The sequence below is a fragment of the Corvus cornix genome, chromosome Z, assembly GCF_000738735.6.
Source record: "Corvus cornix cornix isolate S_Up_H32 chromosome Z, ASM73873v5, whole genome shotgun sequence".
NCBI lineage: Eukaryota > Metazoa > Chordata > Aves > Passeriformes > Corvidae > Corvus > Corvus cornix.
This window is the reverse complement of record NC_046357.1, coordinates 40,791,762-40,804,203: the sequence shown is the minus strand read 5'-3', so window position 1 is coordinate 40,804,203 and position 12,442 is coordinate 40,791,762. Positions and strand designations below refer to the sequence as shown.

General features: G+C 36.1%; 1 protein-coding gene across 1 annotated transcript in view; it reads right to left on the bottom strand.

Moving 5' to 3' along the window:
- LOC104691989 (guanine nucleotide-binding protein G(q) subunit alpha) overlaps positions 1–12,442 on the bottom strand; it is a 118,676-nt gene that overhangs the window by 9,420 nt on the left and 96,814 nt on the right. The window contains exon 6 of the mRNA XM_039566658.1: positions 1,635–1,788. Coding sequence (XP_039422592.1) covers positions 1,635–1,788 — 154 coding nt within the window. The remainder of the gene's footprint in view (positions 1–1,634; positions 1,789–12,442) is intronic.

Genomic DNA, 12,442 nt, shown 5'->3' with positions numbered 1-12,442 from the left:
GTTTGTCCTCTCTCCCTCTCCCAGCCTGTGAGTCAGTTCTCCAGTACTACCATGCAAAGCGTGTCCTCATGTGATACACTGACCTAGGAGCATGGCTCAGCCTCCCTTCCAAAGCTCTTACAAATGCACTGTGCAGAAGAATTCAGCTTAATTTAACCTGTCCAATTTGCCACCCTGGCCAGCAGCTCTCATACCTAGGCTACTTTCTCTCTTCTGCAGGAAAATGGATGAGAGAAGCGACCCAGCTGAAAAATACCTATTTCTGATACCTTCCTCAGATCTCCAACTTCCCACATCCCTAGTGTGCTGGGACAGAAGAGGGGACCACATGGTGACCTCTGGAAGCCACAGACCCCACCCTGCCACCAGAAGTAATCAAATCAAACTTTGTCTCTGGAGTTAGGTCCTACAAGATCTACAGAATTAGGAAACAAAATATTCTTGAAGATTTGCAGGTCTTGACACCCACATCCCTACTAGTCCATAATGGTTTTTTCCCCTCACCAATGGCAAAGACAGGAGAAACAAAGTTTGAGTTCTGTCTTTTTCTTTTTTCTGGACAAGCATTTTACACAGGTTTTGTCAACATTTGAAAGGAGGTAACAGAGCAGACTGTAGGGTCTTCTCACCTTTGGGATGTTATCTAGGAAACTTGTTACATGAAGTAAACTAGAAAGAACAAGCATGTTTCTATTCAACTGCCAGTTCTCTTTTGTACAGCACCATGAAACTAAATTTACACTGACTCATAAATAATATTATCTGATCCTGCAGGCTTTTTACTGCTCTCTTTCCCTTTAACGGAAAACAAAATGCACACTTTTCCTATTACTACTTTCCATATTTGAACATGAGAGTTTTAATCTTTTTCTCAGCTTCCCAATCAGCTATTCCTTCCTGGCGGGACAAGATCGATTTTCTTTTTAAAAAATAGGAACATTTAGTTCTTTAGACCTCTTATTATACAAGTTTGATTTTTCTCTGTTACCAAGGCCTCCTCCACTCAGTGACCTCAAAATACTTAGCTTTTCCCATGAGAACTTTCTGAAAGTACAGTTTTAGTAGAAACACTTACACAGCCCACAATTTTTTTTTATGGACAAGCACATTAACTTCACCTAATTAATGTAAAATTAAAACACAATTTTAAAAGATACCAATAAAAGGGTGTAAGGGGTGGTACTAGTTTCTCTGAGTGTTACAGAGAGCCTCTGACACTTCCCCTTAGGTATTCAATCTTATACAAAATCAAACCCTAAAACCATCAAAAATACAAAAGACTATATGTACAATTGAGGAATATGTTTCTATTTAACACTTGTATTTCAGTTCAAACCCTCACCCTTATCTTATGAAAAATGACAAAATGTGGTTCACTACCAATATGACAATACTCATCTAGAAGTCAAAAATTTCCCAATAAAGGTTCTGGCATCCTACCCACAACTAATTACAGTATAAAATGAAATCTTAGCAGTCTAAAAATCTCACAAAAGTTCAATTACATTTTACAATTTTAAAATATTTTTTTAAGGAATATATCAAAGGATCTGTCTAGCATTTGGACAAGACTAGCACAATTTGCCATTACTACAGTGTAAACAGAGAATGAGCTCTGATGCCATTATACTTACCATCATACTCTGGAAAATAATCAACTAGATGGGAGTACATAATTTTCTCCTCTAATAGATCTTTTTTATTTAAGAACAGAATAACTGAAGAGTTCTGGAACCATGGATATGTGATAATTGTCCTAAAGAGTGCTTTGCTTTCTTCCATTCGATTCTGGAATAAAAAAGAGAGCAGAATTTTGGTGGTCATGAAATTTTATTTTTTTAAATAAATTCATGCACTTTTACTTCATTTGGTGAAAGGGTTCATTTCCTGTTTTGCACTTTCCTACCAATATACAAGATCCAATTAATTAAAGTAATAAGCAAGCAGTTAATTAAATATTCAGGCATTCCCCTTTTGCAAAGTCAACCAGTTAAGTGTAAGTATTCTTCAAAATACTAGTCATGAACATGAAAGTTGTAACAGGTACATTTGTGAAGTCCAAATATGCACAGCTACAATCAGTCAACACACTGGTAGTTACTGAAATGCAAGTGATTCATGGTAGGGACAAGTACAACACTGAAAAGACAACCAATTCAAGGTTTAAGAACAGTATTTATTTTACATGCCTTTCCCAGATTTTGAATATGGAGTTAAGCAATTCTGAGAGATCAGCTTAAAAATAATTGCAAGTAAATTTGAAACCTGAGAACATTTTGTCAACACCAAAGGTTTATGACACAGAATTTTAAAAAATTGTAGATTTTTCACCTTGTTTCTAACATTGTCAGATGAGGAATTGTTTGCACCTGGTGGGCTAATACAATGCTTATTGTTCAAAACCCACTAGGCCTATGGAAACACACAATGCTCATTCTGTAGGAAGAAAAACTGGAAAGCAACCAGCCAGCCCAGTTATGCTAACTTTTACCAGTTCATCAGGCAGTCAGGTATGACTGTGGGGGTCACTGACTACCAGGAACCACCAAAGAGACCCCCAGGACAAATGAATGCATGTGCAGAGAGGAGGGACGACATGTCAAGGGTTTTGGGGAAATTATTATCATATGTATGTTTATTCTGGAACAATCAATGCATATGTATGTAACATATAGTACATAAACAGAAAATGTCCTGTACTCAACATACACGGTATTTGGAGGAACTAACCCCTCCTGCGTCCAGCCAAATAAAGAATGCCTGCTTCTTAATGCTACACTGGGGCTAAGGAGTTTCATTTTTACTGATTTTTGGTAACAACATCACTGGATTTACCTTTAACTCCTAGGCTGCTCCTGAAATGACTTTGCACTATAGCTGAAATAGCAGCGAAGCCTACAATTCTATTTGTAACGCTCTTTTGTCATTGTAGATTAATGTTACAATTCGATTAGTTCTGAACTGTTAGGCTGACATGATGTGGTTAATACAGAGTCAGAAAAAATATGGTTTGAAACATAGGAACTAACTTACTCTTTTTATTATTATTATTTGGAGCTGCAGCCCCTAAAAAAGACTGTTTCACCACCAAATGGGGCTCCAGAGAACGACAAGAATGTGAATCCTGCAGATTCTGCTGTTGCTGAGACATACAACAATCTGTCAGATAACTCAGACAGTTTTGCCGTAAGTGTATCTTTACTTCTGTTAATTTGCATTTTAGAGAGGCCAACATAAACATGAATAGGAACTTGAAAAAACCCGAAGCATAAAACAACAAAGGAAAACAAAAAACAAATAGTGAACTAATTCAATTTTGTAGTCGAAGTTGATGATTTGGTCTGTTAAACTTTACTGCATATTTCTGTAATGCACGAAAGTAAATAGCTGAATTTATATATTTAGAAACTAATATGGAGTAATAAAACATTTGCTTTCATGCAGTCAGATCTCATGACTCATATTGATTTCAGTAGTGCCAGGATTTCATTCTGAAAGGAAAGAAGCTCTAATGTCAACATAGCTGAGCATAAAATCTAAGTCCTTAGACTAATTGTTAATATGATGGTATTTTCTTCTCAACATTTATGAAGACGACTTCTCTGAACAAGACCTTAAGGAAAGGCAATGGAAACTACCTAGTATAGTTGTATCTGTTTTATGAACTCATGAACTGTTTTATGAACTGTTTTATGAACTCAGTAAGTTCAGCTCCACGGCACACCTACAACTCCAGAAATACTTGTTGGCAAGTATCAGTGTCTTCTTCATGAGACTAAACATGCTCAGGTCTCTCACACTGTCTTCACAGGACATTGGATCTGGGTCTTTCATGGTTCTCCCAACAGATTATGTGACCATGAAATCCCATTTATAAACCCTTTGCAAATTATTTCAAAGAGAAATTGAAGCAAACTGTGAGTTAAGGACAGTGAACTGACATATTGATATCCTGTCATTCAGACATGTGGTCTGCAGATATTTTGCAGGAATTGAAAGATGGCCTAGAGATTTTCAAGTAAATTTTATCTGGCTGTATAAAGAAATACAGGTCCTCAGTTTGCCATAACAGATTAAAATGCTAAAATTGCTTCATTATTTTATTTTACTATGATTCATTGATTAACAAAAAAATTTTAAGTGATTAATTTTTTGACTAATCAATCTCTGCTTAACCTTCTGCTGTCTTTCATCTCTCTGTTTATCCAATTTTTAAGAGCAAGTCAACTTTTATGAATATCACAGCAGATGATAAAAACAATTTTTATGCCAGAGTTAATTCCTCTAACAATATTGCTTATTATCCTCTAAAATTTGTCTTAAAATGGTTTTCTGTTTCTAATGATAGCTCACTCCTTTGCATGCTCACTCTTTTCCTTTATTAAATATATGTGCAACATTAGTGCCACAATATTTTTAATCAGTTTGATTAATCACAAGATGACATGGTTGAACTACTGTTCTGAAAAAAAGTTTTCATTAACAGGATGCACTACTTCCTGTGTAAAAACCAGTTTCATGTTATAGTATTTTTACTGGAAGTAGGGATAGGATTACAAGGAGTATAGAAAGAGCCCAGCATTGGGGATCTGACCTTCTGTCAGATGCAACACGAAGGAAGCTTTGCCAAACCAAGCAAGACAGTGTGGCTCTTCAAAAAAAATAAACCAAAAAACCAGCAACAGTGGAGAACATGCTGGCAGCATTTAACAGTTTGTTCAAGTACTTAATCTCCTTTTCTGAGCAGCTCCATCTCACCAAATTCCTTCCAGAAAAATCTTGTTTCAGCTTCAACAAAAAATGCGGCAGGTAGAAAACTTGAATAAGTAATATATAGAAACATGCAGCTGGATCTGGCTCAAGACTTTCTCAGTAGCTGACAGCCACTGTCAGCAGTGAAGCCAGCCTTCAACAGCAGCAGCAACAACTCATCATAGCCCCCCTGGCTCTGCACATGGAAAATAAGCAGCAGGATTACTGTTTTCACCATGCCTGAAGATCTGCTGGCCTGGGCAACCTCCTTGCTCTGCTTTTGTCTGCAATGAGTCCCAAATTGCATAAAAACATACTGATATCACCAGCTGTTCCTCTATTTTTCTTATTAGGATATATACAGACGCCAGCATAAAATTTTCCATCTTCCATACAATGTGACAGAGTTGCCAGTCCAATGTAAAAATATCATTATGAAACAGAGTAAGAAATACAGCAGACATACTCCAATAGTGAATTTGTTAACTATAAACAGGATACATACTCCTGGACCAAGTTATTCTAATATTTAAGTAAGTATCAAGAAAAAACGCTGTACTTACTAATTAATCACATGACTGTCCAATTTTATGATTACATACATGTTTTTATGAAACAAAAATAAAATGAAATTTCTTTATACTATGTACCTTATGTAACAGATTCTATGCTGGAAAATTTCTGTACTACCATTAAACATTAACACAAATACAAGCAGAAGTATAAACCACGTTTTCCCATATTTTATCCAAATGCAAACTTACTCTTCAGTAAGTTTTAATGGCTTAAAAAGGATTACACTTCCTTCCAATTTTATTTTTATATGTATACTTTCAGTTTTCTTGTTAAAATGATGTATTTCTAGTTTAGATGTAAATATTGAAATTCTCTTTGCTATCTGTTGCTCTGGAAAAAATGCAATTACTCCTGCAATTACAGAAATAACAAAATTTAAATAATTTATAAGCACTCGATTGTCAGATCCTGAAGAATACCTGCAAGAGTGCTAAAACAGCATTTAAGAGCTGTATCACCTGGCACCCCAGTGAAGGGAAAGCAGCATTTCCCAGCTAACAAACAGTGCTTTGACAGAAAACACTAAGTACAATATTAATCTGAAACAACAGAGAAGCATTAGTGGAGCTTCACCCGTTATTGTCTTTATGATTATCTAGAGTGGCATCTAGTGGGGGTACTGTATCTCACATACTGAACGAAAAATGTAGCAATTGCTTTTCTCTTAAGAAATTGTTAGCAATTTAAGTAGCGTCTGTTAAAAAAAAATTAGGATTTCACAGATTCTGAGGAACTACATTTTATTGGAATGCAGTGAGAGAGAAGGTGGGGAGGAGGTAAACGACACATTTTTCAGTGAACAACTTGTGTATGCTGGCAAAAATGCGTATTTGAGTCAGAGGGAATTCAGAGATGGTAACTGCAGAAAATGAGATACTGACGCAAGAGAGCTTCAGAAAAAGCACAGGTTAGTATTTCAGAAGGTTAGTGTCACTGTAATAGACTCTATTATTCTGGTTGACAAAACCTTTTATTGTGAATGTTTATTATGTACAACTCTGTATTAACTAGGAGTGTCTCCATTATCCAAGTAAGACTTCCGGCAGTTATTTTCATAGAAGCAATGTCAAGCTGTACAGAAGGACCTACAGTGTATTTCCTGGCTAAAAATTTAATAAAGCTGCTACGCAAAAGCAGGGAAACAGTAGAGGAAATCAGGAAGTGGGAGGTAAGTGCAGAGTCCTCCACTATGTAAAAAAGTAAATACAGTATCAAAATTGGAAGTGCTTCACATTTTTGCCACCAGTATGAAGCACAATCTTGTAGCCCTACTGGTATGACTAGTCACCTAAGTAAAAACTGCAATGGTTGTACAAATATTTTGATGAGTAACACAAGTGCCGTGAGAGGCCACTTCAAACAGAGCTCAGGAATAATTCCTTTATTTTGTTCACTGTCTTCAAGCATTCTGTAAACTAGCCTGAAAAAAACAGCTTCTGGTAGATGACTGGGAAGACATCTCTGTAGGTGAAAACTGTATTTTTAAATCACCTGGAAGAAGAACTCTCAACTCTCCAAAAAACTGATTTTGCAACGCTGCACATGCAAATACATGGCAATTTTATATACCTAGAAGAGACACAGATGAAGCAAGTGGCAGCTGAAATTCATCAAATCAACATGTTCAACAACCATCAAAATACAAAAATACTGTCCAAACAAAAAATGGTCTATAAAGTAGTCATAAAATGTGGTTCAAGTATTGCTGTCAAGTATTTTTTAAATGCAAAAATAGCTCTTAAATTATTTTTCATGACAAAACATGAATGCCAGAATTGGCTATCGATTATAAATGTAGGAACATTTACCAGCAGCATTTCTGGCAGCCTCTGTATGCTGTTTCACGATCATTCAGTCCCCCATTTTCATTAGGAACCACACACTTTAATAAAAGAGAGCGAGTCTCTGACTCTTCCTAATGCAAATCTTTCCCAGCACTGACAGTTTACATTCAAAAGGTTTTTCATCCACAAACCAAAACTAAATATGCATTTGTGTGGACAGGTATGAACAGATACAATACATCCAGCAATGAGGTCTGTCACAGGTAGTTAATGTGCTATTTTCTCAAGTATCTAAATAAACAATCAGTTCAGGAGATTTGATTTCCCATGGAGAAAAATAATTAAATAAATAAGTATGAAGACTATTTGAGGATTTTAATTCTAACTGGGAGTTTATATTATTCCTCTGCCATATGCTCAATTGTTCTGGATTGTTGGTTGTTGATGAAAAAACCAGCCAACTGAAGCATTACATTTATTTATGGTGTAGAAAGAGAGAAGTGCTCTGATCCCAGAATTGTTTTCTTTCAGCCTTCATGCTAAGCCATGTATGACTAACCTGTGAATAAGGAACACAGAGTGCTGGAAGAGAAGTGGAAGCACGCCCAGATGTGAACAGCATGAGAGTTCTGATGAAAAAATGAAATGTGTTGTTCAGATAATTGCCTCTGCGAAGAGTAAACATACTCAGAACTGTGCAGCCTCGTGCCATTTCTTATTTTGCCCACAACAAAACAAAGTGTGACTGGAACACTGTACCAGTTTATTACCTGTTAATGTATTACACAAATGAACACTACACAACTTCCATCTAGGCTCATCTGTTTTGCAGATGTACTTTTGTTCAGATTCAAAATGTAAGCATGCGTGCCTGCATCACCATACCTGTATAAATGCAAATGAGCTAACAATAAAAATACCTATCCTGGGTTTCATGTAATTATTTTAATGTAATTTTAATAAATTAGATTTTAATGGAATATTTGTTAACAAACCAAGCAACACTGATCCTTTCTATGTGTGACAATCTACAAATAACAAAATTTTCCATCAATCAGAAGAACAGTCCCTTTATTCAGTTACTTGAAGCACAAAAACATTGCAGAAAACCACGCTACGAAGTTCGTTCAGTTTCAATCTGCAGTTGTGGCTGAGATACTGAAGCCCTAATTTTCCTAATATCCTGGTTTGCCTTCATCTGATAAAACTGCAAGACAGGTCTTCAGTGTAAATCAAGTACTGTGAAGGTAACTACATTAATGCAGATATCTACTGTCAAATAAAGTAGGGTTCTTCATGGGTATTAAAGAAGCTATGGTAAAACCTATGGCATGACTTCAAAGATGCTCCCCAAGGAAACAGAAAAAACCCCTCTTTTTGCATGTCTAGAAAACACTAAGTTTTTTCTAGAATAAAAGAGGAATTTACATTGGAGTGGATCTTTATGTGGAAGTCATCAGGTATAACTCCTTGCTCCCAGCAGGAAAAACTTTTGTCATTGTACCATTCTACTCATGGCTGTGTTCAGTCAAGCTTTGAACATTTCTCTTCAGGATCTAGATCCTACCTCTCTAAACGAACAGTTCTGCTTTCAGCTCTCATGATATAGGAACACCAAGTCAAAAACAGTTTTACTGAGGGCCACTGTATTTACAGGCTATTAAGTCACTTTAATCATCCCCTGTTGGCAATGTTTCAGACAAAACATTTTTAAGACCAGCTTTCTTCCTGAAGCATTTAGCTCCATGCTGCTTCCATAAGAGACTCAGTCAGATGTCCCTTCTTCCCATCGTCTATCCTGTTCCACTTGTCTGAGACCCCTTGAATTCCTGAAAGATTTGTGCAGTGGCTATTGGAAATGTTGCTCAAGCCACCTCCAGACCTCCTGGTTCTGTTCACATCTCAAATTACAAAATTATGCCTTTTTACTGCTAGTGCCATGCAAACATCTGGTAGTGGTAATTGAACCTGCTATTCTACATTTCCGAAACCTGGAAGACTTAATGGGGACCACAGCTTACTTTGTAAATAACAGCTACTTCTTTAGAAGTCTGTAAACTCAGGGTAAAAAGCTGTCAGACAAGGGGATGCTGAATGAGAATGACAGAGCATAAAGGTACAGCAGCAGAATTCTCAACAGTGCAAACAGCAGTCTTCACACATCTGGCTGCTATGCCACTGTACGTCACACTGCAGCAATGCAGCAGGTTTAGACAAGTTTCTGAGGAACTCAGTTCAGAATGAAGAGAAATGTACCTCATGCAAAAATCTGTGTTGGAATATTTCAGAAGTGACTGATCAGGATTGGAAGAAAAAAGATTCAATCTGGTTATCATACCAGCTTAGTTGATGCAGGTTCTTAAAGCACACAAACCATTTGGTTCCATATTGTAAGGAAGTCAAAGCCAGTGGACAAGAAGATGGGGAAATATCTTTGCAGCATAATTTTTTTTTTAATGTCCATTGAGCAATACAGCATTTCCCAAGCTCTCTGAAGAGACAGATCCTAGAAAACATCTTAATATGTCTGAAAGGAGGCCAGGCAGGAAGTAAAGGCAATATTAGATACAGCTTGAAGACACAGAATCATAGAATGGTTTAGGCTGGGAAAGACCTTTAGGATGATAATGTGTCTAGAATTTGTTAAGCCAAAGAATCAATTTTCCTATTATTTTACAGAATTCTTAAACCATTCCTGCCTGCTTCATACATTACAATCCTTTTCCACAAGAACTGTAATCTGGGATCAAACCTGTAAATACATGGATTATAAGCAGATGGTACATTTGATAAAACTTGAATGAAAATTGAGTGACAGTTCGATGATTAAAGGGAAGGGAAGGTACCACTGTTTTAAAAGAAATTCCACTGCATTATAATGTTAAAACTACCAATTCTGGCTGCAGCTAAATCAAATGTAATTTCTTAAGACATAGTACAAGCTAGAAAAAAGGCTTTAAAACAAAAGCTGTTTTTAAAAAAGTACAGTACTCTACTTAACAATCTCCTCTTACCAAGGAGGTTCATAATTTACCTCCAATCCTGTTAGAATCTCACATTTTGCAATTTAACCAAAATGTATTATCTCTGATGAGAATAATCTAAACTGCCATTTCCCCCCCAAATATCTTGTGCAATGTTCAGAACACTCATGATGACTTACATCTAAAAATACTTCATGCTGTCCAATGCCTCTGTTGCTTTGCAGCCTCTGAAAACATTTATTTTCGATAGTTTAGAAAATTTCTAATTTTCACTTAGCCTATTCATTCATTCATTTAGCTGAACTGAGGAAATTGTATTGTGTCTTTCTGGTTCTGCTCTGAGAACACTAGAAAAACAAAAACATACATATAACCACCACAGAGCTATACAAACTATATGAAATTTTATATAGCTTAAGACTTTTAGTGCACTAATAAAGATGTACAACCTTCGATAAACACTGATCTCTATTTTGCTGTTTCTAAATACTTAACTAGCTGTATAAAGATAATGAAACCCTCTTTTTTATGGAACTTTATTTTACAGATATACTTCTACGTCTCTAGTTCTTCCGTAACTGCAAGTGATTACTAGTTCTCTTACAAAGCTGGAACTCATTTTTCTAATTATTGCACTGAGACTCTGAGATTTTACATGTTGAAAGGAGCTACCTCTAACACACATTCAAATGCAGAATATCCTGGAAATCTAGAAAAAAAATTCCTTTGTTTAATCTAGAAAAAAAATACTTTATTTAAAAAAGTAAGTTGATTTTAAACATGGAAAAAGTTCTTAACTGTGCTGTTTGATAAAACTGCCAATTTCTCCAAATTTGCTGGCATAATTCAGAGCCAGAGCATGACCTACAAGGCACAATATGATGATTCCTTCTTTTTTTATCTCACTTCTAATCCTATTGGAGTTTCCTGAAAAACTGAAAAGGTCAAACATACAAGGCACAATATGATGATTCCTTCTTTTTTTATCTCGCTTCTAATCCTATTGGAGTTTCCTGAAAAACTGAACAGGTCAAACATCTAATAATTTAATTTATAACATGTTCTCCTTTGTCACATCACATCAGACTGATGAAATATTTACTTAATTTACCGTACTATTAATGTAATTAGTATATTATGTCCTCTGGTTCAAATTTTGTCCTCCTTTTCAACAATGAAACTAGACAGACTTTCTATTTTATTAAGGGCAGAATTGGGAACAGTTAGCTCTCTCTCCTTTGTGTATGCTGGAAGAAAGAAGCATTTCATGACTGTACCTCAACTGAAATTTTTGCAGGGTGTGTTAAAATATACCATCCTTACTGACTCTTCCCATTTTGTATTTATGCACCAAAATCAAGTTATGCGCAATCTAGACACACACGTAAAACAGAGATGCCATTGGGTCTGAGTATCGCCTGTTAGAGAAATCACAGCTAAAATACAGTTGGACAGCCAGGCGTGCTTATCTTCAGGACTGAAGCTCCCTACTCTTCAGATATTTGTCATGGGAGTGCAATTTCATGGATGTGTCGTTTAGAAGTCATCCTGCAATGTCTCTGAATAACAGGCAGCCTGAACTCTTGTCTTATTTTCTATGTGGGTCCCCTTACACAGGAGTTATATTCCTCAGAACTTTGAATTCATAACTCCTTCAAGGGCATGAAAATAGAAAGAGTCCCCAGCTCCACCTCACTTATATCCAGTGCGAGACACTAACAAAGCCTCCCAACTAAGAGTAACCCCATCCAAATTGTAATCCAAATGCATTTCTCTTGAATAAGGTAAACAAGGAAAGAAATGGATTTACAGCTGACCATCCACGAGGCACTACATTTTGAAATAAAAATCACAAGTCTTCAGGGCTCTAAACCACTTACATAGTGAGGAAGGTCATTCCAACCCTCCCCCCCAATAGAAATAGTACTTTTTAAAGATTTCTATTTACTCATGAAAATCATATTAATGAAAAACTGTATTAACTAAAAAGGATGACAAAAAAGATTAAACATTACAGTTTTCTTTGTAAAAATGTACTCAGGAAAAGAGACTTCAGGCAATATGCAGTGGACTAATTAGAAAAAGAAAGTAGGCCACCTTACAAAAATCATAGTTTAATCAGGCCATGAAACCAATGAAAGGGAAAATAGCAGAACACTGTAAATTGTCAAGTCAGATATTTTAATTTCCGTATGAGGCACACAGACCAAAGAAGGATTAGATTCTATCCTAGTATCACACTGATGGCATACATAATAAGAAAGTAGAGCATTTGCACACACTCCCTTCACTTTGGTGCTAAAATTTCAATACTGTTCCACAATTTAAAGCTAAGTGTGAAAAGTA